This window comes from Aotus nancymaae, unplaced genomic scaffold, assembly GCF_030222135.1.
Source record: "Aotus nancymaae isolate 86718 unplaced genomic scaffold, 86718_ANA_hifiasm-v0.15.2.pri h1tg000064l_1, whole genome shotgun sequence".
NCBI classification, from domain to species: domain Eukaryota; kingdom Metazoa; phylum Chordata; class Mammalia; order Primates; family Aotidae; genus Aotus; species Aotus nancymaae.
The window spans coordinates 15416152-15442142 of NW_026988479.1; the positions used below are offsets into that span (position 1 = coordinate 15416152).

A 25991-nucleotide genomic window follows, 5' to 3' on the forward strand; every position below is an offset into this window, starting at 1 on the left:
AAATACAACTTTTTTTCCCACATAATTTGTGGGCATCCTTCCATGACAGTTTATGTTGATCTTTCTTTTTTTATTAAAGGGTACAATAATAGTCTGTTACTTGGATGTACCGTAATTAATTTTACCAATTTTAGCTTATATCCAGTTTTTTAATATCACAAATAATGCTATAGTTTATAGGCTTATATATCTGTAACTTTTCTTACTTGTGCAAGTATCTCTTTAGGACAGATTTTTAGAAAGTGGTATCAATGGGTAAGAATATATTTGCATTTAAAATTTTGGTAACCAGCTGGGCATGGTGGCCCATGCCTATAATCCCAGAACTTTGGGAGGCTGAGGCAGGTGGATCACTTGAGGTCAGGAGTTTGAGACCAGCCTGGCCAACATGGTGAAAACTCATCTTTACTAAAAAAAAAAATACAAAAATTAACTGGGCATGGTGGCGCATACCTTTAATCCCAGCTACTCAGGAAGCTGAGGCAAGAGAATTGCTTGAATCTGGGAGGTGAAGGTTGCAGTGAGCTGAGATTTTGCCACTGTAGTCTAGTCTGAGTGACAGAGCAAGACTGTCTCAGAAAATAAATAAGTGAAATAAAATTTTGACAACTATTGTTAAATTAGTTTTTCAAGTTTGTGTTTGTATTTATTCCTATCAACAATTTTTGAGAGGACCTCACACTTCAGACGTTGTTTTGTCAATTTCATAAATGAAAAATACCTCACCATTTAAATTTGCATTCATTTTGTTATTAGTAAATTGTGTTGGCAGCTCTTTGTAAATGATATAAATTCATTGGATGTTGTATATATAATTTTTAAATTCTAATTTTATTTGTAAGAATGAATTTAATTTAAAATGTTGTCCCAGAAGATGGTTGTCAGTGGGTATTTGACCAAAGGAAGAAACAATTGAATTGAATTGTTTGTTATAATATTACAGACTATCTCCCTTCTGAAAATACTACTGAAAATAGTATAGACAGATATCCTATACTAGAGCGCTTATGGTGTGACTGTGTATTTTGAAAGAAATCTCATTTATTTGATACAGTTAGCATCATATGAAGTTATATGTTGAGTAAGGTAAAGGATAAATTAATATTATGTGCATTATAAAGGTAGAAAGACTGAAACATAGGTGGTTATGCCATGGCCTTTGATATTAGTGGCAGAATTGAAATGCTCAACCTTATCTTCTTTTGTTAACTTAACCTATGGATTCTGTACCATTTCTTTTCCCTAGATACTAGTGTTTAGAAATATAATTACAATTTGCACTTTTATACTTTTTTTTTGTCCTGCACTACCTGATTGATTGATGCACACTGAAGGGATTGGCAAATTGTCAACTGCTGATGGTAAAGCTTTTGCAGATCCTGAGGTACTCCGGAGACTGACATCCTCAGTTAGTTGTGCACTGGATGAAGCTGCTGCTGCACTGACACGGATGAAAATAGAAAACAGCCACAATGCAGGACAAGTGGACACGTATGTGTTTAATGACTTTTGGGTGTTAAACGTTTTCTTGAGTAGATTTTAGGGAAGTAGCCAGTTTTGGTTAAATATATTTTTTGGTGGAGCTTATACACTTTAGCTGAATGGATATTATATTTTAAGTGGATACATAAATGTATATTATGTAGCTATAAAAGTGGATATTATTGTTTCTTCATTCAGCTTTTATTCATTTAGCATTCTGTGGAATGTATAACACTAGAGTCTATGAGAAATCCAAACTGAATAAGATCTGGTTTTCAGTTATAAGGAAGTTACTTATTCCAAAGGTGGTTATAGTAAACTCTAAACTGACTTCTGTGACTGCTTGAATACTGATACATGAAATGAGTTACTAATGCAGTAGGCTAGTTGCTTACTACTCAAATATGGTCCATGGGCTATCAGTATCAGCATCACCTCAGACCTTATGAGATATGCAGAATCTCGGGCCCTACTCCAGATCCGCTGAATCAGAATCTGCATTTTAACAAAAAATATGAGTAAATCGTATGCACATTAATGTTTGAGACTCAGTTGTCTAGTTAGTCATTCTGTGGTAAAAGAGGTTTTCACCTTCACTATTACTAAATAAAAATTTCAGCTATAGGATTATATCCCAACATGTCTTTGGGAATCATTATAGAAGTAGAGTTTAAAAACTTGTGTATCTAATACAGGGGTGTCCAATTTTTTGGTTTCCCTGGGCTACATTGGAAGAATAATTGTCTTGGGCCATACATAAAATACAAACACTAAAAGCCAGGCATGGTGGCCCATTTCTGTAACCAAGCACTTTGGGAGGCCAAGGTGGAAGGATCACTTGAGACCAGGAGTTCGAGACCAGCCTGGCCAACATGGCGAAAACTCATCTCTACTAAAAATATAAAAATTAGCCAGGTGCGGTGGCACACACCTGTAATCCCAGCTACTCAGGAGACTAAGACACAAGAATCCCTTGAACTTGGGAGGTGGAGGTTGCAGTGAGCCAAGATTGCACCACTGCATTCCTGCCTCAGAGACGGAGTGAGACTGTCTCAAAACAAAACAAAACAAAATACAAACACTAATGATAGCTGATGAACAAAAAGAAAAAAATTGCAAAAGAATTTTATAATGTTTTAAGAAAGTTTATGAATTTGTGTTGGGCTGCTTTCAAAGCTGTCCTAGGCCATGAGTTGAACATGCTTGGTCTAATGCTTTAAAAAACTTCATTTAAAATTTGTTATGTTAGGAGATTTTAAAAGATAAAAATGATAGCTGGTTTCAGATTCACTCACTGGCTTTCTGGCTTGGTTGATAAACATGAATAATTGAAGTTGCAGAAAAGATACTCAGCAAATAATATGTTCGTATAATTTTATCTCTTACTATATTAACATTTTTCTGTGTGTGAGTAACTCTTTATATTTAATATAATTTATCATAGGACCCCTGAGTCTTTTTGTTTTGGTTAATTGTTGAATGATTTTGTTTCCAGTCGCAGTCTAGCAGAAGCTTGTTCCGATGGGGATGTTAATGCTGTTCGTAAATTGCTAGATGAAGGCAGAAGTGTAAATGAACATACAGAAGAAGGAGAAAGCCTGCTGTGTTTGGCTTGTTCAGCAGGGTATTATGAATTAGCACAAGTAAGCAGAAATAATCTTTAGTGATTAAAATTGTGGAATGGTTTTGATGTTTTATTTATTTTTGTCACTTATAAGATAGATTATAATTAGAGGTCAGAGTCTTCTCTTCCCCCACCTCACTTCCCTTTTTGGCAGTAGGTAAAGTAGAAATGGTTACATGGTTTATTTTGTTGCCTGTACATGCAACTGAGAATGGTTCATTTTTCTGCCACTTACTCAAAGCTAATCCTAATAAGAAACAAATGGAAATAATAATTTTAAATTTGTCCTTAGAAATAATATACAACTATAATGGAAAGTAGTCATTATTTTTATCACATTCAGGTTACCCCAATTCTTTTAATTTTTTTTTTCTTCTGTGTTAGAGCAGTACTGGAAATTAACCATGTTTTTACCAGTTTCTGTCTTGTGAGTATAGTTTTGCTGTTCTTTAGCTCTAGATAACCTCAAGCATAACATACTTTGACAAGAGCAATCACATTTTATAGTAGGATGGCTAATATGATTGCCTACTTTAAGATTAACATGTAATGATATTGTAAAATATAGCACGTAACCAGGCATGTTGAGCAGTGAAAATTGGTATATTTTTTCAAAAGGTCATTATTGATTTTTCGTCACCCCTATTCTAGAAGAATATCTTCATAGATTCAGCATATTCTCTAGAAATACTATTGTATAGTAAGAATTTACAATTTCTTTGTGTGTATATGTGTTTTAAAGGTATTGCTTGCTATGCATGCTAATGTTGAAGATAGAGGGAATAAAGGAGACATAACTCCCCTGATGGCAGCTTCCAGTGGAGGTTACTTAGATATTGTGAAATTATTACTTCTTCATGATGCCGATGTCAACTCCCAGTCTGCAACAGGTATGTAGAAAATGATGTCTTAGTTGGGAGAAAAAAATTGACATAATTAATTGTTACCTGAGAGAAAAATTAGATTTCTGAGAAAAACCAGTGTAAACCTACAGAAAAATCTTAGCCCTTCTGTGGAATCTTTGAGTAAAATACAAATTAATCTGATATCCTCAAAAGTCCTTAAAACACTTAGATTCTCTTTAGTCAAGATTGAGTTTTTGTGGTATAAACATAATGAACATTATTCAGACTTGAAGGGAGAGATCCTGCCATTAGCAACAACATGGATGGACCTGAAGGACATTATGCTACTGAAATAAGCCAGACACAGAAAGAAAAGTATTGCATGATTTCACTTTTTTCCCCCCGACAGTCTTGTGGATGTATATATGCATGATCTCACTTACATGTGGAATATTGAAAATGTACAAAAAGGGTCGAATATATAGAGATAAGACATTGGTTACCAGGTCAGGAGTGGGGAGAAGAAATGGAAGAAATAGGTCAAAGGATACAGAGTAGTGAATATATGGAATGAATAAGTCAAAAAATCTGATGTACAACATGAGGACTATAATTAATAATAGTGTATTATATTCAGGATTTTTGCTAAATGAGTAGATTATGCTGCTCTTGCCACAGGGGGCAAAATTGGATAACTATGTGAGAAGAATATGTTAATTTGTTCTACTGTAGTAACTGTTTTACTATATATGCGTCTTATAACAACATATTACATGCCTTATGTAAATAATATATATGGAGGCAAAATTATAAACTGTGTTTCTTATAATTCTTTATCTTCAATACAAAACACTTTAGATTATAGATAAACCTGAGTGTTTACCCTATAGGCTTTTACATGTTGAGTGTGCTGAATACATTTACTAATTAAGATAAATTTTTTTTTTTTTTTTTTTGAGATGGAGTCTTGCTCTGTCACCCAGGCTCGATTGCAGTGGCGCTATCTCTGCTCACTGTAACCTTTGCCTCCCAGGTTCAAGAGATTCTCCTGCCTCAGCTTCCCAAGTAGCTGGGATTATAGGTGCATACCATCACACCTGGCTAATTTTTTGTAACTTTTTTAGTAGAGATAGGGTTTCACCATGTTGGCCAGGCTGGTCTTGAACTCCTGATCTCAGGTGATCTGCCTGCCTCGGCCTCAGTGCTGGGATTACAGATGTGAGTCACCAAGCCTTGCCAAGGTATTCTTGTATAGCAACAGTCCTCAACCTTTTTGACATCAAGGACAATTGGAAGACAATTTTTCCACACATAAGTGTGGGGGGGATGTTTTTGGAATGAAACTATTTCACCTCAGATAGGCAGTTGTCTCATAAGGAGCATGCAACCTAGATCCCTCGCCCATCATTTATTTGAACTGAGCAGCTTTGTACATACTATAGTTGGAAACCTTGAAAGTGGTTCTTTCTGTATTAATTAAATATAGAAAATATCTCTTACATTTGCATAAAAGAAAACAGTTAATTTTAGAGCATGTTGGTGAACCACCAGATTGATTTACTTAATTTTTTTGTCTGATTATGAAAATAATATATGCTCATTGAAAGAACATTTGAGAAATGCAGAGAAGTAGGAAGAATAAAAAATTACTTCCATAATCTCTGTGGCACAGAAATCACTGCCACTTCCACTGATTGCCTTAACTCATACTTCATTGGGAAAACAGAAGTTTCCAGAAGGAAATTGGGTCATCTTCTCACCAGTAATTTCTAGTCAAGTTCATATTTTAATTAATTCATTCATCACTTTGTTCAGTAAGCTGCACCTACTGCCTGCATGTCAGAATCACTTGAGAGCTTATTAAAAATATAGGTTCCCAGGAGTCTTCCTTCTGTACTCCAAAGCAGTCAGTATCAGGAGAGACCAGGGCTGATAAACCACAGCTCTATATTGCAGCTCTGTGAGGGGATGTGGTCGCTATTCTGGTCACCTACTTTTACTTAATGCATTTTGTTTGATGCCAGATATCCTTTTCTGCCTTTAGGAATCCTACTTAACTTTTGAGGCCCAATCCAAATGTAGCTACTGCTGCTTTTTAAAAAAACAAACAATTCCAGTTTTATTGACATAATTCATGCACAGTAAAATTCACTTAAATATACAATAATGATTTTTAGTACATTTATAGTTGTACAATTGTCAGTACAATATAATTATAGAATATTTCCATCACCTCAGTCTCAAGACAGCTACTAATCTACTTTCTGCCTCTATAGATTTGCTTTTCTGGATATTTTTCGTTGTCCAAACCTTTATAGTATATAGTCTTTTGTATTGGGCTTCCCTGAAAGTCTTTTTTTTTTTGGAGACAAGGTCTTGCTCTGTTTCCCAGATAAGAGTGCAGTAATGTGATCGTAGCTCACTGCGGCCTTAAACTCCTGGGCTCTAGTGATCCTCCCATCTCCTGCCTCCAGAGTAGCTGGGACTACAGGTGTATGCCACCATGCCTGGCTCAGTTCTTTTTAGTAGAGATATTGTGTTGCCCAGACTGGTCTCAAACTCCTGGGGATCAAGCAGTCCTCCCACCTTGGCCTCCTAAAGTGCTGGGATTACAGTTGTGAGCCATCGCACCTGGTCAGAAAATCTTTTAATTAGTAAGAAAATTGACTGGTTGAGGTGGCTCATGCCTGTAATCACAGCACTTTGGGAGCTTGAGGCAGGTGGAACACCTGAAGTCAGGAGTTTGAGACCAGCCTGGCCAACATGGTGAAAACCCTTCTCTATTAAAAATACAAAAATTAGCCAGGCCTGGTGGTGGGCGCCTGAAATCCAGCACTTTGGGAGGCCGAGGTGGGTGGATCACCTGAGGTCAGGAGTTTGAAACCACCCTGACCAACAAGGTGAAACAAAAAAAAAGAAAAAGAAAATTAAGGTGATGCTTCTAACCAATGATAATGAGAAAAAGTTGAGATAGTAGTTGTAGTGATTTGTGTAAGGGAATTGAAGAGGCATACCTAGCGCATTAGTATAATCATAATTGTATCTGTTCTGATTTTATTTCTTTTTATAATGTTCTTTTTTAATCTTTTATTTTTTTAATATGTATTCTGCTTATGTATTATATTTCTCTTTGTTCTTTTTAGGAAACACTGCACTAACTTACGCCTGTGCTGGAGGATTTGTTGACATTGTTAAAGTGCTCCTTAATGAAGGTGCAAATATAGAAGATCATAATGAAAATGGACATACTCCCTTAATGGAAGCAGCCAGTGCAGGTCATGTGGAAGTTGCAAGAGTTCTTTTAGATCATGGCGCAGGCATCAACACCCATTCTAATGAATTCAAAGAAAGTGCTCTTACGCTTGCATGCTATAAAGGTACTTAACATATGTATGAATATTTATAATGTTTTTCATAACCACTTTGAATATTTGAGTTAACTTTATATTGCTTATGTTTTCCCTGTACTATAAAATTGCCTAGTTTAAAAGAGATTATATAGAAAGTCTGTTTTAGCCTATATTGCCTATAATATAGTTTTCCAGTGTATGTTTATTATTTTAATTCATAGTTACTGGGTTAACTGTGAAGTTAACCCAAACACTTAGCATAGATTTAGAAGGTTTCCGTTATTTAATGTTTTGTTTTATATGCTTTTTCCAGTGTTTATTTAAAAAATAGTACATGCCAAAGTAATACACACAATACTGAAAACCTGAAAAACAGAATAACACAAAGAAAAGAAACTTTTCTTTTTTTCTTTTTTCTTTTATTTGAGACAGAGTGTCACTCTGCCATTCAGGCTGGAGTGCAATGGTGCAATCTCAGCTCACTGCAACCTCTGCCTCCTGGGCTCATGTAATTCTCGTGCCTTGGCCTCCCAGGTAACTGGGACTACAGGCATGCGCCACCATGCCTAGCTAATTTTTGTGTTTTAGTTTATGGTTACTTTAAAGCTGTTCACTATGTTGACCAGGTTGGTCTTGAATTCCTGACCTCAAATGATCCTTCTGCTTCAGCCTTCCAAAGAGCTGGGATTACAGGCATGCATCACCACACCCAGCTAAAGAAAAGAAATTTTAAAATGACGTGTAATGCTACCATCTAAAGATAAAGAAGCATGTAAACAATATTTTAGTGTACATATTTCTGGTGTGTTTTTAAGTATGTTTATATGCAAACATATATATTTTAAACAAAAGTTATACAACAGTTTTATAGTCTACTTCTTTTATTTAGCAGTATATCATAGACATTTTTCATCTCAATAAATAGTCTTTATTTTTTATTTTTATTTTTTTGAGACGGAGTTTCGTGCTTATTGCCCGGGCTGGAGTACAATGGCATGATCTCAACTCACTGCAACCTCTGCCTCCTGGGTTCAGGCAATTCTCCTGTCTCAGCCTCCCGAGTAGCTGGGATTACGGGCGCATGCCACCACGCTCGGCTAATTTTTGTTTTTTTAGTAGAGACAGGGTTTCATCATATTGGTCAGGCTGATCTTGAACTCCCGACTGCAGGTGATTCATCCACCTCGGTCTCCCAAAGTGCTGGGATTATAGGCATGAGCCATTGCAGCTGGCCTATTTTTTTTTATTATTTTTAGAGATAGGGTTTTGCTCTGTTGCCCAGGATGGAGTGCAGTGGCACTGTCAGAGTTCACTGTAGCCTCAAACTCCTGGGTTCAAGTGATCCTCCTGCCTCAGCCTCCTGAATAACTAGGATTACAGGCTCATGTCACCATACCCAGCTAATTTTATTTTTATTTTTTTGTAGAGATGGAAGTCTCACTCTATTGCCCAGGCTGGTCTGAACCTCCAGGCCTCAAGCAATCTTTCTACCCCAGACTCCCAAACTGTTAGGATTATAGGTATAAGCCACCATGCCTGGCCTGAATAAATATTTGTACACTGTAACTTTTGATGATCATGTACTATTTTACTATTTCATTTAGGATTAAAATTGGTTGCATATATCACAGATTCTAAATTAATAATGATTTGAACAAAAGAGAATTAGAAGGGTAAGCTGTTTAGCGCTAGTATGGCAGTTCCATTGTCATCAAGAGCTCATAATTCTGTTTTTTTTCTCTACTATCCTATAATGTGGTTTGTATCCTCAAGGTTACAATAAACCTATAAACCAAGATGATAGCTAGGACCCCAGCAGTTCACATTCTAGGAATGATAAAGATGTTAAGGGCAAAATAAGGAGTGCCTCTCAATTTAGCAAGCTTCCTTTAAAGAGTCTTCCTAGGTGTGCAGCCTTATAACTACCACTTAAATCTCATTGGCTACACATAGCTGCAAGAGGGGCAGAGAAATACAGTCTTCTAGTCAGGTAAGTTGCCCAGATGAAATTGGAGTTCTGTTATTTAAAAACAATAAGAGAATGCTGGGTGCAGTAGCTCACACCTATAATCACAGCACTTTGGGAGGCTGAGGCAGGAGGGTCTCTTGAGGCCTAGATCAGTCCTAGCTACTCGGGTGGCTGAGGTGGGAGGATCCCTTGAGTCTTGGAGTTCGAGGCTGCAGTCAGCTATGATCATGCCACTGCACTATAGCCTGGTTAATAGAGACCCCGTCTTTATAAAAGAGAAAGAATAAAAGAATGGATACTGGGTAGGGAACTAGCAGTCTCTGCCAAATACATCAGGTAGATGCACATAATTGCCTATTGTTGGACACTTGAATTGTTTCCAGGTTTTCAGTATTATTTAAAACACTGTGATAACATCCTTGTGCAGACATTTTTGCCTAATCTCTGATTATTTCCTTAGGATAAATTCCTGGAAGTGGAATTGCTGGGTCAAAGGGTATGGACATTTTTAAGGCTTTTAATACATATTGCCAAATTGCCTTCTAGAAAGGTTCAACCAAGTTATACTCCCACCAGCAATGTTTGAGAGTGCCCTTTACCCCACCCTACACCCCTACCAACACTGGGTATTATCATTCTTTTTAATATTTGCCATTTTGATAGTAAAAAAAAAATGGTGTCTTATTTTAATTTGCATTTCTTTAATAGGAAGGTCGTTTTCATCAGTTTAATATTCACTTGCATTTCTTTCTTGAATTATCATTTCATATCCTTCACCCGTTATTCTACTGGAGGGTTTGTCTTTTTCTTATTGACCATCAAGGCTTTTTACTTATTGACTGTATCAAGAAGATTGAAATTATTTTAAATGGAGTTTTCTGTGCCTGCTTATTGCCACAGTGGGTTTATGGTTACTTTAAAGCTGTTTTTCTGGAATATATGATCCAAAGATACTTTACTTGGCTTTCTGTTGATCTCAGTGTTTTCATTAGCTAAATAATTATGTATATTCAACCAAGGTAAAAGCATTATTGCTTTACTTACCTTGAATTATGTGCCTTAGACTAATGTAGTCTTTAAAGCTTAGATAATAAGACCTTGAAAAAAGCCTATATATTGCTTTGAATGGGCTTTGTAAAACTGTTAACTGATTCATTTATTGAATGCAAAATAAGTTGTCAAATTCTTGGATAGACATCTGAAGAAAAAGAATCCATGCTTCGATACTTAAGTATTAAACTGATAGTCAATTATTTTAAAATTTCTATTCCTCTTTTCAAGGCCATTTGGATATGGTTCGCTTTCTACTTGAAGCTGGTGCAGATCAAGAGCACAAAACAGATGAGATGCACACTGCCTTAATGGAGGCCTGCATGGTAATTTTAAATTACACTCACTTGAGATTTTATTGGAAGAAAAGTTCATATGTGTTTAAGCCTTTGAGAGTTATTAATTGGTGTTGGGTTTGTATAATTTCTTAACTTGATGCTAAATTAAACACAGTTAATGCTTGAATGCCTCTGCTTTTGGAAGAGAACAGTAAAGTATTTGGCCTTAGGGTTGTTATTAATAAAACTTTAATTTTGCAGGTAGTAGACATAGTTCTAGTGTTTTTACAGTTTCATATTAAAATCATATATAGCAAATTAACTTCAAAATATATTGACTCAAATTATATGGATAGCCTATGAAACATTTAACTGGTTTTTTTTTTTAGGGATAATCTAGAATATTTTTAATACAAACCTTGTGTGTCACAGAGAATAATAATCACCTTTAGTGCTGTCAATCCAGAAATCCTTTTTCTACTTCTGTCAACACATATATATTATGCATATATGCATCTAAAAGAGAGTGCAAATACAGAGAAACTCAACGCATTCTGATAAATATTTAAGACAGATTTAATGGCAAGAAAATTACCTGGAAATACAGATACGTTTTTCAGATGTGATTAAATAAGCTCATCATTACATATGTTAATTTCTATTTTGTTGACTATTGCTGTGTAACAAATCACTCAAAACATAGTGGCTTAATGCAGCAGCCACGTATTATCGCTATTTTTTTTTTGAGACAGAATCTTGCTCTGTTGCCCAGGCTGGAGTGCAGTGGTATGACCTTAGCTCACTGCAACCTCTGCCTCCTAGGTTCAAGTGATTCTTGTGCCTAAGCCTCCCAAGTAGATTCAAGTGATTTTCGTGCCTCAGCTTCCCAAACCTCCCACGTATATCTCACACTATCTTATATCTCATATGATTCTGTCGGTTGATTGGGTGGTTTTTCTGTTGATCTCTCTCTCTCTGTCTCTCTCTCTCTCTTTTGAAGACAGACTCTCACTCTGTTGCCCAGGCTAGAGTGCAGTGGCACTGTCATGGCTCACTACAGCCTGTACCCCCTGTACTCAAGCAGTCCTCTCACCTCAGCTTCCCAAGTACCTGAGACTAGAGGGACATGTCACCATGCCCAGCTTTTACGTTTTTTGTAGAGATGATATCTCACTATGTTGCCTAGGCTTTAAGAAAAGAGTTGTATTTATTTATTTACTTTTTTTTTTTTTTTAACAATTCCTCTCTTAGTATACGTACCGAAGATATGTTAGCAGAATCTATAAAAAAAAATCTTCAAACTTCAGCTTCGTGTGGTGGCTCATGCCTGTAATCCTAGCACTTTGAGAGGCTGAGGCGGGTGGATCACTTTAGGCCAGGAGTTCAAGACTAGCCTGGCCAACATGGTGAAACCCCATCTCTACTAAAAATACAAAACTTAGCCAGGCATGGTGGTGTGCACCTGTAATCTCAGCTACTTGGGAGGCTGAGACACGAGAATCACTTGAATCTGGGAGGTGGAGATTGCAGTGAGCTGAGATCACACCACTGTACTCCAGCCTGGGTGACAGAGCAAGACTCTTTCTTTAAATAAAAAAAGAATTCAAGTAAATTCAAGTAAAACAATTTGTTGAGAGCCTAGAGGAGACAGGCACAAAAGCAATTCCGTGATCTGTAGACACTTAAAAATCCTTGTTTTCTTTTCAATTAGAAATACATTTCAACTACCAAATAACTCAGTACAGTAATTTGGTTAAAATATTTTATTTTACATGTATTTGAAGTATTAGTAAAACTAAAATTTTAATGTGAAGTCATCTGTTTTTGGCATTATATCAAAGGTGATTAAAGCTGGGCTAGTCATTTAGTTAAGTATAATAAAAGTCTTGATGGATATTGAAATTTAACAATTAAGGTTTCTTTATTTAATTCTTTTTTGGTTTTGAGACAGGGTCTCTGTCACTCAGGCTGCAGTACAGTGGCGTGATCTTGGCTCACTGCAACCTCTGCCTCCTGTGCTCAAACAGTTCTCCTGCCTCAGCCTCCCAAGTAGCTGTGGCTACAGGTGCACACCATTAGCTTAACTAATTTTTGTATTTTTTGTAGAAACATGGTTACACCCTGTTGCCCAGGGTGGCCTCGAACATCTGGGCTCAAGCTATCTGCCTGCCTCTGTTTCCCAAAGTGGTGGGGTTACAGGTGTGAGCCACCATGCCCAGCCTTATTTCTTTAATAAAAGAACTACTGAACCTTATTTTTCTACTCAGTATTTATTTTTCCTTAGCAACATTTTGGTCATTTTTGAAATATAGTACAACATAGCCTCTGACCTTATGTGCCACAACAAGCATTAAGACCTACATAAATCTTGACATTAAGAATTTGAAATTAAAGAAGGATATTTATGGTGGTAAGTAGAATTGATACCCACCATGAGAATATTTTATTGTTAATTGCCTTACTATCTATGCAGATAGCCTATGGTAAAAGTTTTTTCCAAATGAATCTTTATTTTTATGTCTTTACCTCATTGCAACAAGGCATTGTGATTAGGAAAAATATAGGATAGTGTCAATCCAGAGATGTTTATGTTGGTGACATAATCCCAAGTGGTAATGACTTCACATAATTTGTTGTGTTATTTTTTGCCATGCCTTTGTTTCTGAAATAGATCTCATACAGTTTCTGCATTTGAATATGAAACCTGAATTTGAGTATATGGCTATAGTTGTCCTGGCAGTAGTATAACCTGATTATTTTGAGGTCCTGATGACTATAGATTTCAGTTTTTTGAACTTCAAAAAATATGGAAATTTAAAATTATTTGGATTTGTGACTGTTAATGTCACCAAGTCTCATTCTTTTGGAGAATTTTGGGCTTGCTCGAAAGTTGGTTAAAATAATTTTAAAAATATTTTAAAACAATATTGATGATCTTTTGATAAGGCTCAGATGAGCATGATAATATATATGCTGTCTGTGCTAAATCTTCTAATCTTGTCTTTTTTCTTCCTATTGTTTTCCAATCTCTTGCTTTCTTCTCTCCCACTTAAAAAATCTCTAAACAAAAAATTTCTCTCCTTGCTTTACATCTGAAAATCTGCAGGATGGACATGTAGAGGTGGCACGTTTGCTTTTGGATAGTGGTGCTCAAGTGAACATGCCTGCAGATTCATTTGAATCTCCATTGACGCTAGCTGCCTGTGGAGGACATGTTGAACTGGCAGCTCTACTTATTGAAAGGGGAGCAAATCTTGAAGAAGTTAATGATGAAGGATACACTCCCTTGATGGAAGCTGCTCGGGAAGGACACGAAGAGATGGTGGCACTGCTCTTAGCACAAGGTAAAGCAGTTTTCTTTCTTTTGAAAAAGTCAGTTTTCTTTAGATGTTTCATGTTAGTACTGGTTTAGTTTACTGCAACTAGTGCATATATATGTGTGTGTGTGTGTGTGTGTATTTTGCATTGATGATAATTTCTGAACACTCTGCAGGGCCATAGAAGTAGAGAAGACAGAGATGATTATTGCAATTCAGAAAAATAGTATCTTTATTATAAGTCTCTTGCAACTAGCTTTATCTATTTTTATACTTTCCTAGGAGCAAATATAAATGCCCAGACAGAAGAAACTCAAGAAACTGCTCTTACTTTGGCTTGCTGTGGAGGATTTTCTGAAGTTGCAGACTTCCTGATTAAGGCAGGAGCTGATATAGAACTTGGCTGCTCGACACCTCTGATGGAGGCATCTCAGGAGGGACACCTGGAGTTGGTTAAATATTTGCTGGCTTCTGGTATGTGGCTTTAAAATGCCTTATTGCTCAGAAAGACAAATACAAATAATAGTTTACTTATATGTGGAATCTAAAAACGTTGTGCTCATAGGTTACTAGAGTGTGGGAATGAGGGTGGGAGGAGGATACACAAGGAAAGGGGAATCGTTGATCAAAGGGTACAGAGTTTCACTTAGATAGGTGGAGTAAGTTTTAATGATATATTGCATAGTAAGGTCACTATAGTTGACAATAATGTATATCTCAAAATTGCTGAAAGAGTAGATTTAAATGTTCTCACCACAAATAAATATGTGAGGTGATGAATGTTTGTTAGCTTGATCTAATCATTACACAACATATACATATATCATAACATCACATTGTACCCCATCAATATATGCAATTATTATTTGTCAGTTAAAAATAAAACATAAAAATTTAAAAATTTAAAATGCCTTTTAGAAAAAGACTTACATTGCTTTCTTAACTTTAACGATTAACTGTTAACTGTTTCATTTCTATAAGAGTTGAAAGACAGCTCAATAATTTAACTGGTCTTACACTCATTAGTCTTTAAAACTCATTTTTAAAAAGATTTCGTACTGTTACTAACGTTTACATAGTGACCATAAGACATTTTGTTCACCTTCTTTCTCCATTTAATTGTTTGTGGCTTGTGGAAGGGAGATGTTAGTTTCTCCTAGTCTCTCAATAAGAGGAGGTGGGGATAATGATATTATTGAGGGTATAATTTGGTACCTTTAAGTCTGTTCATTTCTTGACATTTTTAAGTCATCTGAAAAAAGAGGGAATTAATTTTTTTTGCAGAGTACTAATTTTAAAAATATTTTTGCCTTATTAATTGTTAAGCTGTGGTAAACAGTAAGTACTTTTACATAGAATATTTATAGTTTTGGCTGGGCATGGTGGCTCACGCCTGTAATGCCAGCACTTTGGGAGGCCAAGGCGGGCAGATCATGGGGTCAGGAGTTCAAGACCAGCCTGGCCAACATAGTGAAACCCCGTCTCTACTAAAAATACAAAAGGAATTAGCCGGGCGTGGTGGCAGGTGCCTGTAGTCCCAGCTACTTGGGAGGCTGAGCCAGGAGAATTGCTTGAACCTGGGAGGCAGAGTTTACAGTGAGCCGAGATCGTGCCATTGCATTCCAGCCTGGGCAACAAAACCAAAACTCCATCTCAAAAAAAAAACAAAAAAAGAATATTTGTAGTTTTATAGAACATATTAAAAAAAAAAATTAGTCCCAACAGATGTAAATATATTCTTTGAAAGTAATAGTAGGATTTTTCTTTTCTTCTAGGTCTGATACATTGTTTAAAAATTAATATATAGAAAAGTTAATATGTAAAAGAAAATAAAATATTTAGCAAAATTTTATCCTTTTGGGCTTTCATTGTTAACATTAATTTTAATATAGCTCAACCTCAGTTTTTTCTTTGAATTATTATTGAAATAATTTGTTAAATCAGATTTCTTTCTTTCTTTTTTTTTTTTTATGACAGGGTTGTGCTTTGTCACCCAGGCTGGAGTATAGTGGTGTGAATATGTTCCACTGCAACCTTAGCCTCCTGGGCTCAAGTGATCCTTCCGCCTCAGCCTCCCAAGTAGCTAGGACCATAGGCGTGTACCAGCATGCCTGGCTAAGTTTTATATTTTTTGTAGAGACAGGGTTTCGCCATGTTGCCAAGGCTGGTCTCAAACTCCTGGGCTCGAGCAGTTCTTCTGCCTCAGCCTGTCAAAGTGCTAGGGTTACAGGTGTGAACTACCACTCCTGGCCTTAAAGCAGATTGTGAATGGTTTGGATGATTATGATTTGGACAAACCAATCATAAAAGCTAACTTCTTTCCTGAATCAAATACTGCTAGTCACTCTAGTTAAAGGTACCAAATTATATATATTCAGTCATTTTGCCCCTATCATTTTTAGTGACTGTGTCCTATTCAAGTGTCTTTCTCTGCTAGTGGTTATCTTTGTCCATTCTTCCCTCATCCCTCTCTTAAGCTAAAGTCATGCTATTGTAACATGTTTTTAAAAGAAGGAATAAATGTTTATTAAGAAATTCTTGAATACAGACATTTTGCTTAGCTTTTGTGTTATCTTTATTAATTGCCACTGGTTCCTGTGTAGTGAGTAATATTAAATGCATTCTTATAGATGAGGGAACTGATGCACAGTGATGTTATATAACTAACACCCTTTAAGGTAACCAAGCTAATAGGGACAGAGCCAGCATTGAAACTTAGAACTCTTGACATTGTTTTTTCTACCGCATTACCATTGATTTATCTCCTTTTGCTTATTTGAAGTAGATAGCTCGAAGAACTATCCCAGGGTTTGAGAATCACTTTTATGTGATCACTACCTAAAGGTGTTTTTTTCTCCCCAGTTTTAAGTGTGATTTATTTACATGAAGCTCTTCTTATAGTGTGGCACTAAAGAAAACTCATATAAGGGCTATAAAATTAAAACAAATTTAACAATCTTTTTGTTATGGCATTTTTTCAAACATATAGAGAATGTAGTATTCGAGTCCTAAATTCATGGCCAATCTTATTTCATCTGTACTTCTCCACATTCCCATTCTTATAAAATTATTTTTACTTAAAGAAACATTTTTAACTTTTTATTTTTAAAAATTAAAAATTAATGATTAAAAGTATTCTTTTATAAAAATGTTAATATTCAGTATTTAAAAGATAATTTAAAAAATAACCACAATACAATTTTCCTACCTAAAAAATTTTAATGAGTTCCTTAGCAAATATCCAAGCCATTTTCATATTTCTCTGATAGTTTTATAAATCTGTATGTGTGTATTTAGTGACTTGTTTGAATTAGGATTCAAATAAGATTCATACAATCACTATTAATCATTATGTCTCTTAAGTCTCTTAATCGATGGGCTACATTTCATTTTTCTTATCTTTTTTCTTGGAATTTTTGGTTGAAGAAATGGAATGTTTGTCCTTTAGGCTTCTCAGAGTATGGATTTTGCTGATGATATCCCCATGATTTTGTTTAACTTGTTTTTCTATCCTTTGGATTTTCTATAAATTAGTAGTTAGATCTAGAATCTTGATTGTATTCAGGTTTGACTTTTTTGTTTTTTAATGGGACTACTTCATAGGTAGTATTTGTATACTTTCTTCAGGAGGTAATAAGCATATAGTTGTCTCTCTTTTTGTGATATTATTAGCCATTGATGAGCATTGCTTAGATCCATTAATTCATTAGGGGTTACAAAGAGGTGATATTCTAAGTTCTTTTATTCCGTCTTTTTATACCTTCCTTGAATATCTACAAAGAGAAACTTCCCCTCAACGATTTGCCCTTAAATTAAGTACAAATTATCATATAGGAATGGTAAGAAAAATGTTTGTCTCTTTTTTTCCCCTTTATCTACCAGTTTCTGAAGTGATGAGGCAGCCCCTTAGCATCTTTCAAAGGTGATCAGTGAAGTGTTTTTTTGTTTAGTTTTGTTTTGAAACAGACTCTTGTTCTGTTACCCAGGCTGGAATGCAGTGGTGTGATCGTGGCTCACTGAAACTTCAGGCTCCTGGACTCAGGGGATCTTCCTGCCTCAGCCTCCCAGGTAGCTGGGACTACAGACATGCACCACCGTGCCTGGCTAATTTATTTATTTATTTTTTTGTAGAGGTGGGGTCTTGCTTGTTGCATAGGCTGATCTTGAGTCTTGGCCTCAAGCAGTCCTCTCACTTTGGCCTCCCAAAACACTGGGATTACAAGTATGAGCCACTATGTCTGGCCCTGTTGTTTTGTTTTTTATTTGAATATCATTTTGAACTTTTGGATTTAAATATATAAGATGGCTTTTACTTCATCGCTGTCATTATTCTTTTTGATGCAAAAATCGTCAGAAGATGGGACTGTCTGAATATCTTTGATCAATAAGGTTAGCACCTAAATCCTTTTGTCATGACCTCATTGTAGTCTCTGATAGTTTTCTTGCTTCCTGATATGGCAAGGATTTTCCAGGCTCATCTTATACAGTTCCTGCTCCCGCCTTGGGATCAGTCATTTTTCTAAGAAACTCTAATTTCATTTAGTAGTAAATAGTACTTAGAGACCATGATCTAAGCTAGAGATGCTATTTCTGCTTAGTTTACTAGCATTGTGTCTAGGCTGTAGTTGGTCAGGGCTGGGAAATATGTATTTTTCTTATAGATTAAATATATCAGGAATTCGTTGGTCACCTTCAGATGCTAAGGGACCACCTCCGTACTTCTAATTCAGAACCAGAAGGTTTCGTTTTGTTTTGTTTTTGAGACTGAGTCTTGCTCTGTTGCCCAGGCTGGAGTGCAGTGGTATGATCTGAGCTCACTGTAATCTCTGCCTACTGGGCTCAAGTGATTCTCCCACCTCAGCCTCCCAAGTGGCTGGGACAACAGGCATGTGCCTTTTTTTTTTTTGGTCGAAACAGGGTTTCACCATGTTACCCAGGTTAATCTCAAACTCCTGGGCTCAAGTGATCCACCCGCCTCAGCCTCCCAAAGTATAAGGATTACAGGTGTGAGCCACCAGACCTGGACAGAACAAGATTTTTACTTAAGTTCAGCAATCTTATATCTCACCTGAGGTTGGGAGTTCAAGACCAGCCTGGCCAACATGGTGAAACCCCATCTCTACTACAAATACAAAAATTAGCCAGGCGTGGTGGCATGTACCTGTGATCCCAGCTGCTCAAGAGGCTGAGCCACAAGAATTACTTGAACCCAGGAGGCGGAGGTTGCAGTGAGCTGAGAGATCATGCCACTGCACTTCAGCCTGGGCAACAGAGTGAGACTATGTCTCAAAAAAAAAAAAAAAAAAATATATATATATATATATATATATATATATATCTTATATCTGTGTTTTCTCACCAGGAGGTGGAGGTTCCAGTGAGCCGAGATCATGCCACTGTACTCCAGCCTGGGTAACAAAGTGAGACTGTGTCTCAAAAAAAAAAAAAAAAAATCTTTTATCTGTGTTTTCTCTTAACCATGCCCAAAACTTCTGTTCTCACAAAATAATTGCTTATTTGATTTATACTGCACTATCCATAGAACTATCTCTAAATACAAACAAGACGTACCACCAATATAATTTCTGAAAAATGCTTATAATTTTTGGTTTTGCAGCTCTTTTATTCCTTAGGGTATACTTACTAGTGATGTATGGGCAAATTAGTGTGTTTTAAAATTACTTGGTTTAGTTATTTTCTGTGTGGCTCGAAGTATTTTTATAAAGCGTATTTAAAGGAATACTAGTATACTTCAATGCATTTTGATATTTTCATTTTTGAATTCTTCAGTTTCACTAGATTGCAAAATTGGACTATCTAATAGAATTTTACAGTTCACAAAGTAAATGTATGCTTTTTTGTTTGCTAGGCGCTAATGTGCATGCTACAACAGCAACAGGAGACACAGCCTTAACCTATGCTTGTGAAAATGGACATACGGATGTTGCAGATGTTTTACTTCAAGCAGGGGCTGATTTAGTAAGATACTTTAAATTTCAAATATTTTTGCGTGAATGTTAATATCCATTCATACTTAATGTTTAGAAAACACTAGTAAAGATCAATAGTTTACATACTTTGTATACAATAATTTAAAAAAAAAAAGCTCGGCTACCTGTTCTAGTTACTGTATGTATTAAATGTATTTGAAAATACTTAGTGTTGAATAGGGCATAATGTTTCTTTTCCTAGGTAAAATTATTAGTCTGTTTCTTCCTTTCACTCCACCCCCATTTGACATTCCTCTGCTTTTTAAACTGCGCTTTGTTAGACATATCATAAATTCAATGATGTGTTTATAGAATAGAGTAACAAGTCAAGTATTTTGAGTGATTTCTTATTATTTTAATTGACACAGGATAATTGAACATATTAATGGGGTACAGAGCAATATTTCAATAATGTATATAATGTGTAATCAGTAATCAGAGTAAGTAGTACATCTATCATGACTTTGAGTTATTTCTGTTGTTTCTCTGATTAGACATTTAAAAACAAAGCTACTGTTGTTAATCATCCCCCTAGTACATTACTACAAATTCTATTCTTTTTATGTGTTCTGTTTTAGCTTTTCAAAATTTCAAATTAGATGGGAGGTTCATATATGTAATAATCTATCTGTAAATAATATTCCCTTGCTGAAATGTGTCATTTGCCTAGCTTTGATTTTGTGAGAGTACTTTAAACTGCTTTCTAGAGTTTTTCCCAGAATTCTCTTACATATTTCTTAAAAACCTATGTGTGACATATATAGCTGTAAATGTTATAGAGAATTAGATTTCTTGGTTTCGCTTATTTAGAAAAAACTCTGAAAAGTATTGCCTTTTAAATCATTTCCAATATTGCCTTTTAAATCATTTCCAATCTGGTATCCAATTTACTTGAATACCTTAGGACATTGTTGGAAAATAATTATTGACCAAAATAAATGTACAGTATGATTATGCTGTTTATTATCATTTCTAATAATACTAAATACTGTAATGATAACACTATCATTCATTCTTATTAATTAGGACCTGCCCTATCAGTTACAATTTTTGGGAGGTATGCTTTTTGTCTGAGAATCATGACAGCAGGATATGTTAAGTACATCTTAGTCTTTTGACTTCTTTCTGTATCTTTTTCCGTTTTTAGAGTTGCTTTTGGTCATCTATAAAAATTAGGAATTGAAGTTCTTTCTTCATTCAAAATAAAGAAATAGAGTAGAACTTAAAAGCTTTGATAATATAAGCAAAATTTAATACTCTTATCCTCTGAATTCTTATCTGGATTCTTTCTTCCTTGTATTTTCTACAACAAAGTCACTCTCTTAACCCGTTGCGAGTTCTGCTAAAAAATTAAATAGGATTGGGTGCAGTGGCTCATGCCTGTAATCCCAGCACTTTGGGAGGCCGAGGTGGGTGGATCTACCTGAGGTCAGCAGTTCGAGACCAGCTTGACTAACATGGTAAAACCCTGTCTCTACTAAATACAGAAAAATTAGTCAGGTATGATAGCACATGCCTGTAATCCCAGATACTTGGGAGGCTGAGGCAGGAGAATCACTTGAACCCAGGAGGTGGAGGTTGCAGTGAGTCTAGATTGCGCCATTGCACTCCAGCCTGGGAACAAGAGTGAAAACACCGTCTTAAAAAAAAAAATAGGCCAGGCGTAGTGGCTCATGCCTGTAATCCAAGCACTTTGGAGGCCAAGGCAGGCGGATCACCTGAGGTCGGGAGTTGAAGACCAGCCTAATCAACATGGTGAAACCCTGTCTTAAAAAAAAAAAAAATAGGAAAAAAGAGGAACTATCTGGTAAATGTACTCTAATGTATAACAAAACCATACTGATTATGACTGAGTTAAAAATGTTATGTTTTTAATTTTTTTTTTTTTTTTTTTTTTTTTTTTTTTTGAGACAGAGTCTTGTTCTGTTGCCAGATACCAGTCTGGAGTGCAGTGGCTTAATTTCAGCTCACTGCAATCTCTGCCTCCTAGGTTCAAGCAATTCTCCTGCCTCAGCCTCCCAAGTAGCTGGGACTACAGGCGCACGCCACCACGCCCAGCTAATTTTTGTATATTTTAGTAGAGATGCGGTTTCACCATGTTGGCCAGGATGGTCTTGATCTCTTGACCTTGTGATCCACCCACCTCGGCCTCCCAAAGTGCTGGGATTACAGATGTGAGCCACCGCACCCGGCCTAAATGTTTTATTTTTACCGTCTTCTGGAATTAGTTGAAATAGAGTGTTATTTAGTTCCTTAGAAAAACTACGTTAATTGAACAGATAGAACTATTTGAACTTACCATATTTACTTACATTCAAAATGTAAGATTAAAATATGGCTCAGGCTGGGCGTGGTGGCTCACGCCTGTAATCCCAGCACTTTGGGAGGCAGAGGCGAGTGGATCACTTGAGGTCAGGAGTTCAAGACCAGCCTGGCCAACATTGTGAAATGCCGTCTCTACTAAAAATACAAAAAAATTAGCCAGGCGTGGTGGCGGGTACCTGTAATCCCAGCTACTTGGGAGGCTGAGGCAGGAGAATCATTTGAGCCCAGGAGGCGGAGGTTACAGTGAACCAAGATTGTGCCATTACACTCCAGCCTGGGCAACAAGAGTGAAACTCCATCTCAAAAAAAAAAAGGCTCAGATAAATACATATCTTAATTATTCAATACAGAAGTAATGCTATTGTTCTAACATTATTTTTTATTTTACAATCTTTTTATATTCATATTTACACAAAATTATAGACACAGTATATAATACAGTTGTTTTCTATTTTTTCACTATGTGTTCTATCATAATCTTTACCATATTACTATATAGTCTACATTTATAACTCTTGCATCATAGTTCATCAGATTGATGAACCATATTCATTAATTATGGAACTTTTGCTTTTTGTTTTTCACTGTTATAAATTCTATTAGATTTAATAACTTTATATGTATAACTTTTTACTTTTTATTATTTTGAATTATTTTATATTATTGTTTTTAAGTTGTTTTTTTTTTTTTTTTTTCCAAGACGGAGTCTGTCACCCAGGCTGGAGTGCAGTGGCACAATCTTGGCTCACTGCAACCTCTGCCTTTTGGGTTCAAGCAATTCTTCTGCCTCAGGTGTGTACCACCATGCCCAGCTCATTTTTGTATTTTTTTGTAGAGATGGGGTTTTATCATGTTGGACAGGCTGGTCTTGAACTCCTGGCCTCAGGTGATCCGCCCACCTCGGCCTCCCTGGGATTACAGGTGTGAGCCACCATGCCTGGCCGATTTTAAATTTTAAAAATATATAGCCTATTCCATGTTTTTGCTATCTATGGACTGATATATTAATTTTAATACTATTTCTTTTCCTCATTATGAAAAGCAATACTGTTCTTCATATAAAATGTGGAAATGCTGGTCATGTAGTCCTAGATACTAAGGAGGCTGAGTTGGGAGGATTGCATGAGCCCAAGAGTTCAGGGCTGTATTGCACAATGATCATGCCTGTGAATAGCCACTGTATGCCAGCCTGGGCAACATAGTGAGACCTTTCTCTTAAAAAAAATTTTTTTTTTTTTTGAGACCAAGTCTCACTCTGTCACCCTGGCTGGAGTACAATGGCATGATCTCAGCTCACTGCAACCTCTGCCTCCGGGTTCAAGTGATTCTGCTGCCTCAGCCTCCTGAGTAGCTGGAACTACAGGTGCACGCCACTACGCCCAGCTAATTTTTTTGTATTTTTAGTAGAGACAGGGTTTCACTGTGTTGGCTAGGCTGGTCTTGAACTCTTGACCTTGTGATCCACCCACCTTGGCCTCCCAAAATGCTGGGATTATAGGCGTGAGCTACCACCCTCAACCAAAAAAAAAAAAATTTTTTTGTTCTCACATTGCTATAAAGGAAAAAAAAAATTTTAAGGGGAAAAGAAAATGTGGAGCGTATAGGAAAGAACAATAATTTTTATATTTAAAACCTATGAATATTTGTGAGTAAAATTTGTCACAGTAAAAAAATATAAAATCTATGAATAAATTTTATAATTTCAGACTTTATCGTAGGCCAGAGGAAAGTAAAAGTTCTAGTCAAAAACAGGGAAACCTCAGAGAGTAAAGCAGGCAGATTATTCCCTGAGTCCTGAGAAAAAGCGACTGGTATTTCTTACTAACTTTAACTTACAAGGCAGTACCATCTTACTTGTCCTCCATTCTTTGCTGCTATCTTCTGATACCTGTTTTGGGCTATAATAATTTTCTCCAGCAGTTTACAGATAGAGGACTGTCCACTCCCATCACATGCAGTGGAGATGTATTTAATTTCTGGCATCTTATAGGTGTGTTGTTGATGTTTAAGTGTACTAATTTTTTTTGTTGTTGTTGTTGCGGAGTCTGGCCCTATCGCTCAGGCTGGAGTACAGTGGCTCTGTCTCAGCTCACTGCAATCTCCACCTGCTGGGTTCAAACTGTTCTCCTGCCTTAACCTCAAGAGTAGCTAGGATTACAGGTGTGTGCCACCACACCTGGTTAATTGTTGTATTTTTAGTAGAGACAGAGTTTCACAGTGTTAGCTAGGCTGGTCTTAAACCTGACCTCAGGTGATCCACCCACCTAGGCAACCCAAAGTGCTGAGATTACAGGCATGAGCCACTGCACCTGGCCGTATGTTCTAATTCTTTAAAAGATTTCTTTTGTTGGTTGTTTGAGAAGCTTTATTTTTTGGAAATTCTTTTTACCCTCAGTTTTAAATAATATATAAATCGGTCTTTGGAACACAATCTGGATCAACCTCTGTGCTTTGTTAGATTATAAAGTTTACCTTTTGCCATAATTTTATTGTTTTTGATAGTATATTTTTATTTTTAAAGGAGATTAAAAACCGTTGTTTCCCATTCTTTAGAATATTCTGCATTAGAATCAGTTCAGATATTGATTATGGTTTTAAAATATTTTAATGCAGCAATTCCGTTTTCTTGTATTGTTTCCTGAGATGAAACCGAGAAGTTTTAAGACTTTTCATTCTAAAGTGTAGTAGGGCTGGGCACAGTGGCTCATGCCTGTAATCCCAGCACTTTGGGAGGATGAGGTGGGCAGATCACGAGGTCAGGAGTTCGAGACCAACCTGGCCAACATGGTGAAACCTCATCTCTACTAAAGATACAAAAAGTTAGCCGGGCGTAGTGGCATGTATCTATAATCCCAGCTACTTGGGAGGCTGAGGCAGGAGAATCGTTTGAACCCAGGAAGCGGAGGTTGCAGTGAGCCCAGATCACGCCATTGCATTTGGGTTACGGGGCGAGACTCCGTCTCAGAAAAAAAAAAATAGTATTTTATCACTGACTTTCTTCCCTAACCATAAAGTAAGCTCTCTGACCTTTGTTGCTTTCTTTGGACTGTATTCTGCTGACTGAGTGAACTATATTGGGCATTTTCAGAAAATAGTTAAGCAATTGGAAACTAGGTAATTTAGACATAGATACATTAGTATTCTGTAGTTCTTCCTGGAATTTATTTCCTTTAAAATAAGATTTGATATGGACCTCCCTTAATAGAAAGAAAAATATCTTCAGGATCAGTTTACTATCTATATTAAATCTTTTTTTATTTATTTATTTTTTTTATTTATTTATTTTATTTTATTTTATTTTTTTTATTGCATTTTAGGTTTTGGGGTACATGTGAAAAACATGCAAGGTTATTGCATAGGTGCATACGTGGCAGTATGATTTGCTGCCTCCCTCCCCTTCACCTATATCTGGCATTTCTCCCCATGCTATCCCTCCCCAACTCCCCACCCCCCCGCTATCCCCCCTCCCCCCAACAGACCCCCGTGTATAGTGCTCCCCTCCCTGTGTCCATGTGTTCTCCTTGTTCAACACCCACCTATGAGTGAGAACATGTGGTGTTTGATTTTGTGTTCTTGTGTCAGTTTGCTGAGAATGATGTTTTCCAGGTTCATCCATGTCCCTACGAAGGATGTGAACTCCTCGTTTTTAATGGCTGCATAAAATTCCATGGTGTATATGTGCCACATTTTTCCTGTGCAGTCTATCATCAATGGGCATTTGGGCTGGTTCCAGGTCTTTGCTATTGTAAACTGTGCTGCAG

At 36.4% G+C, this 25991-nt stretch overlaps 1 protein-coding gene across 13 annotated transcripts in view; it reads left to right on the forward strand.

Annotated features, from left to right (window-relative positions):
* The window catches only part of ANKHD1 (ankyrin repeat and KH domain containing 1), a 138399-nt gene that overhangs the window by 32416 nt on the left and 79992 nt on the right, over positions 1–25991 (forward strand). For 11 of the 13 annotated variants that reach the window (XR_001110185.3, XM_012469354.2, XM_012469531.2 and 8 more), the window contains exons 3-10: positions 1335–1491; positions 2978–3125; positions 3849–3996; positions 7095–7328; positions 10552–10646; positions 13705–13942; positions 14198–14389; positions 19785–19894. Coding sequence is in view for 12 of the 13 variants with exons in the window: in XM_012469354.2 (XP_012324777.2) it covers positions 1335–1491; positions 2978–3125; positions 3849–3996; positions 7095–7328; positions 10552–10646; positions 13705–13942; positions 14198–14389; positions 19785–19894 (1322 nt within the window). In the remaining variant the exon portion in view is untranslated. The remainder of the gene's footprint in view (positions 1–1334; positions 1492–2977; positions 3126–3848; positions 3997–7094; positions 7329–10551; positions 10647–13704; positions 13943–14197; positions 14390–19784; positions 19895–25991) is intronic. The other 2 variants (XM_012469414.2, XM_012470402.3) reach the window with 2 other exon arrangements.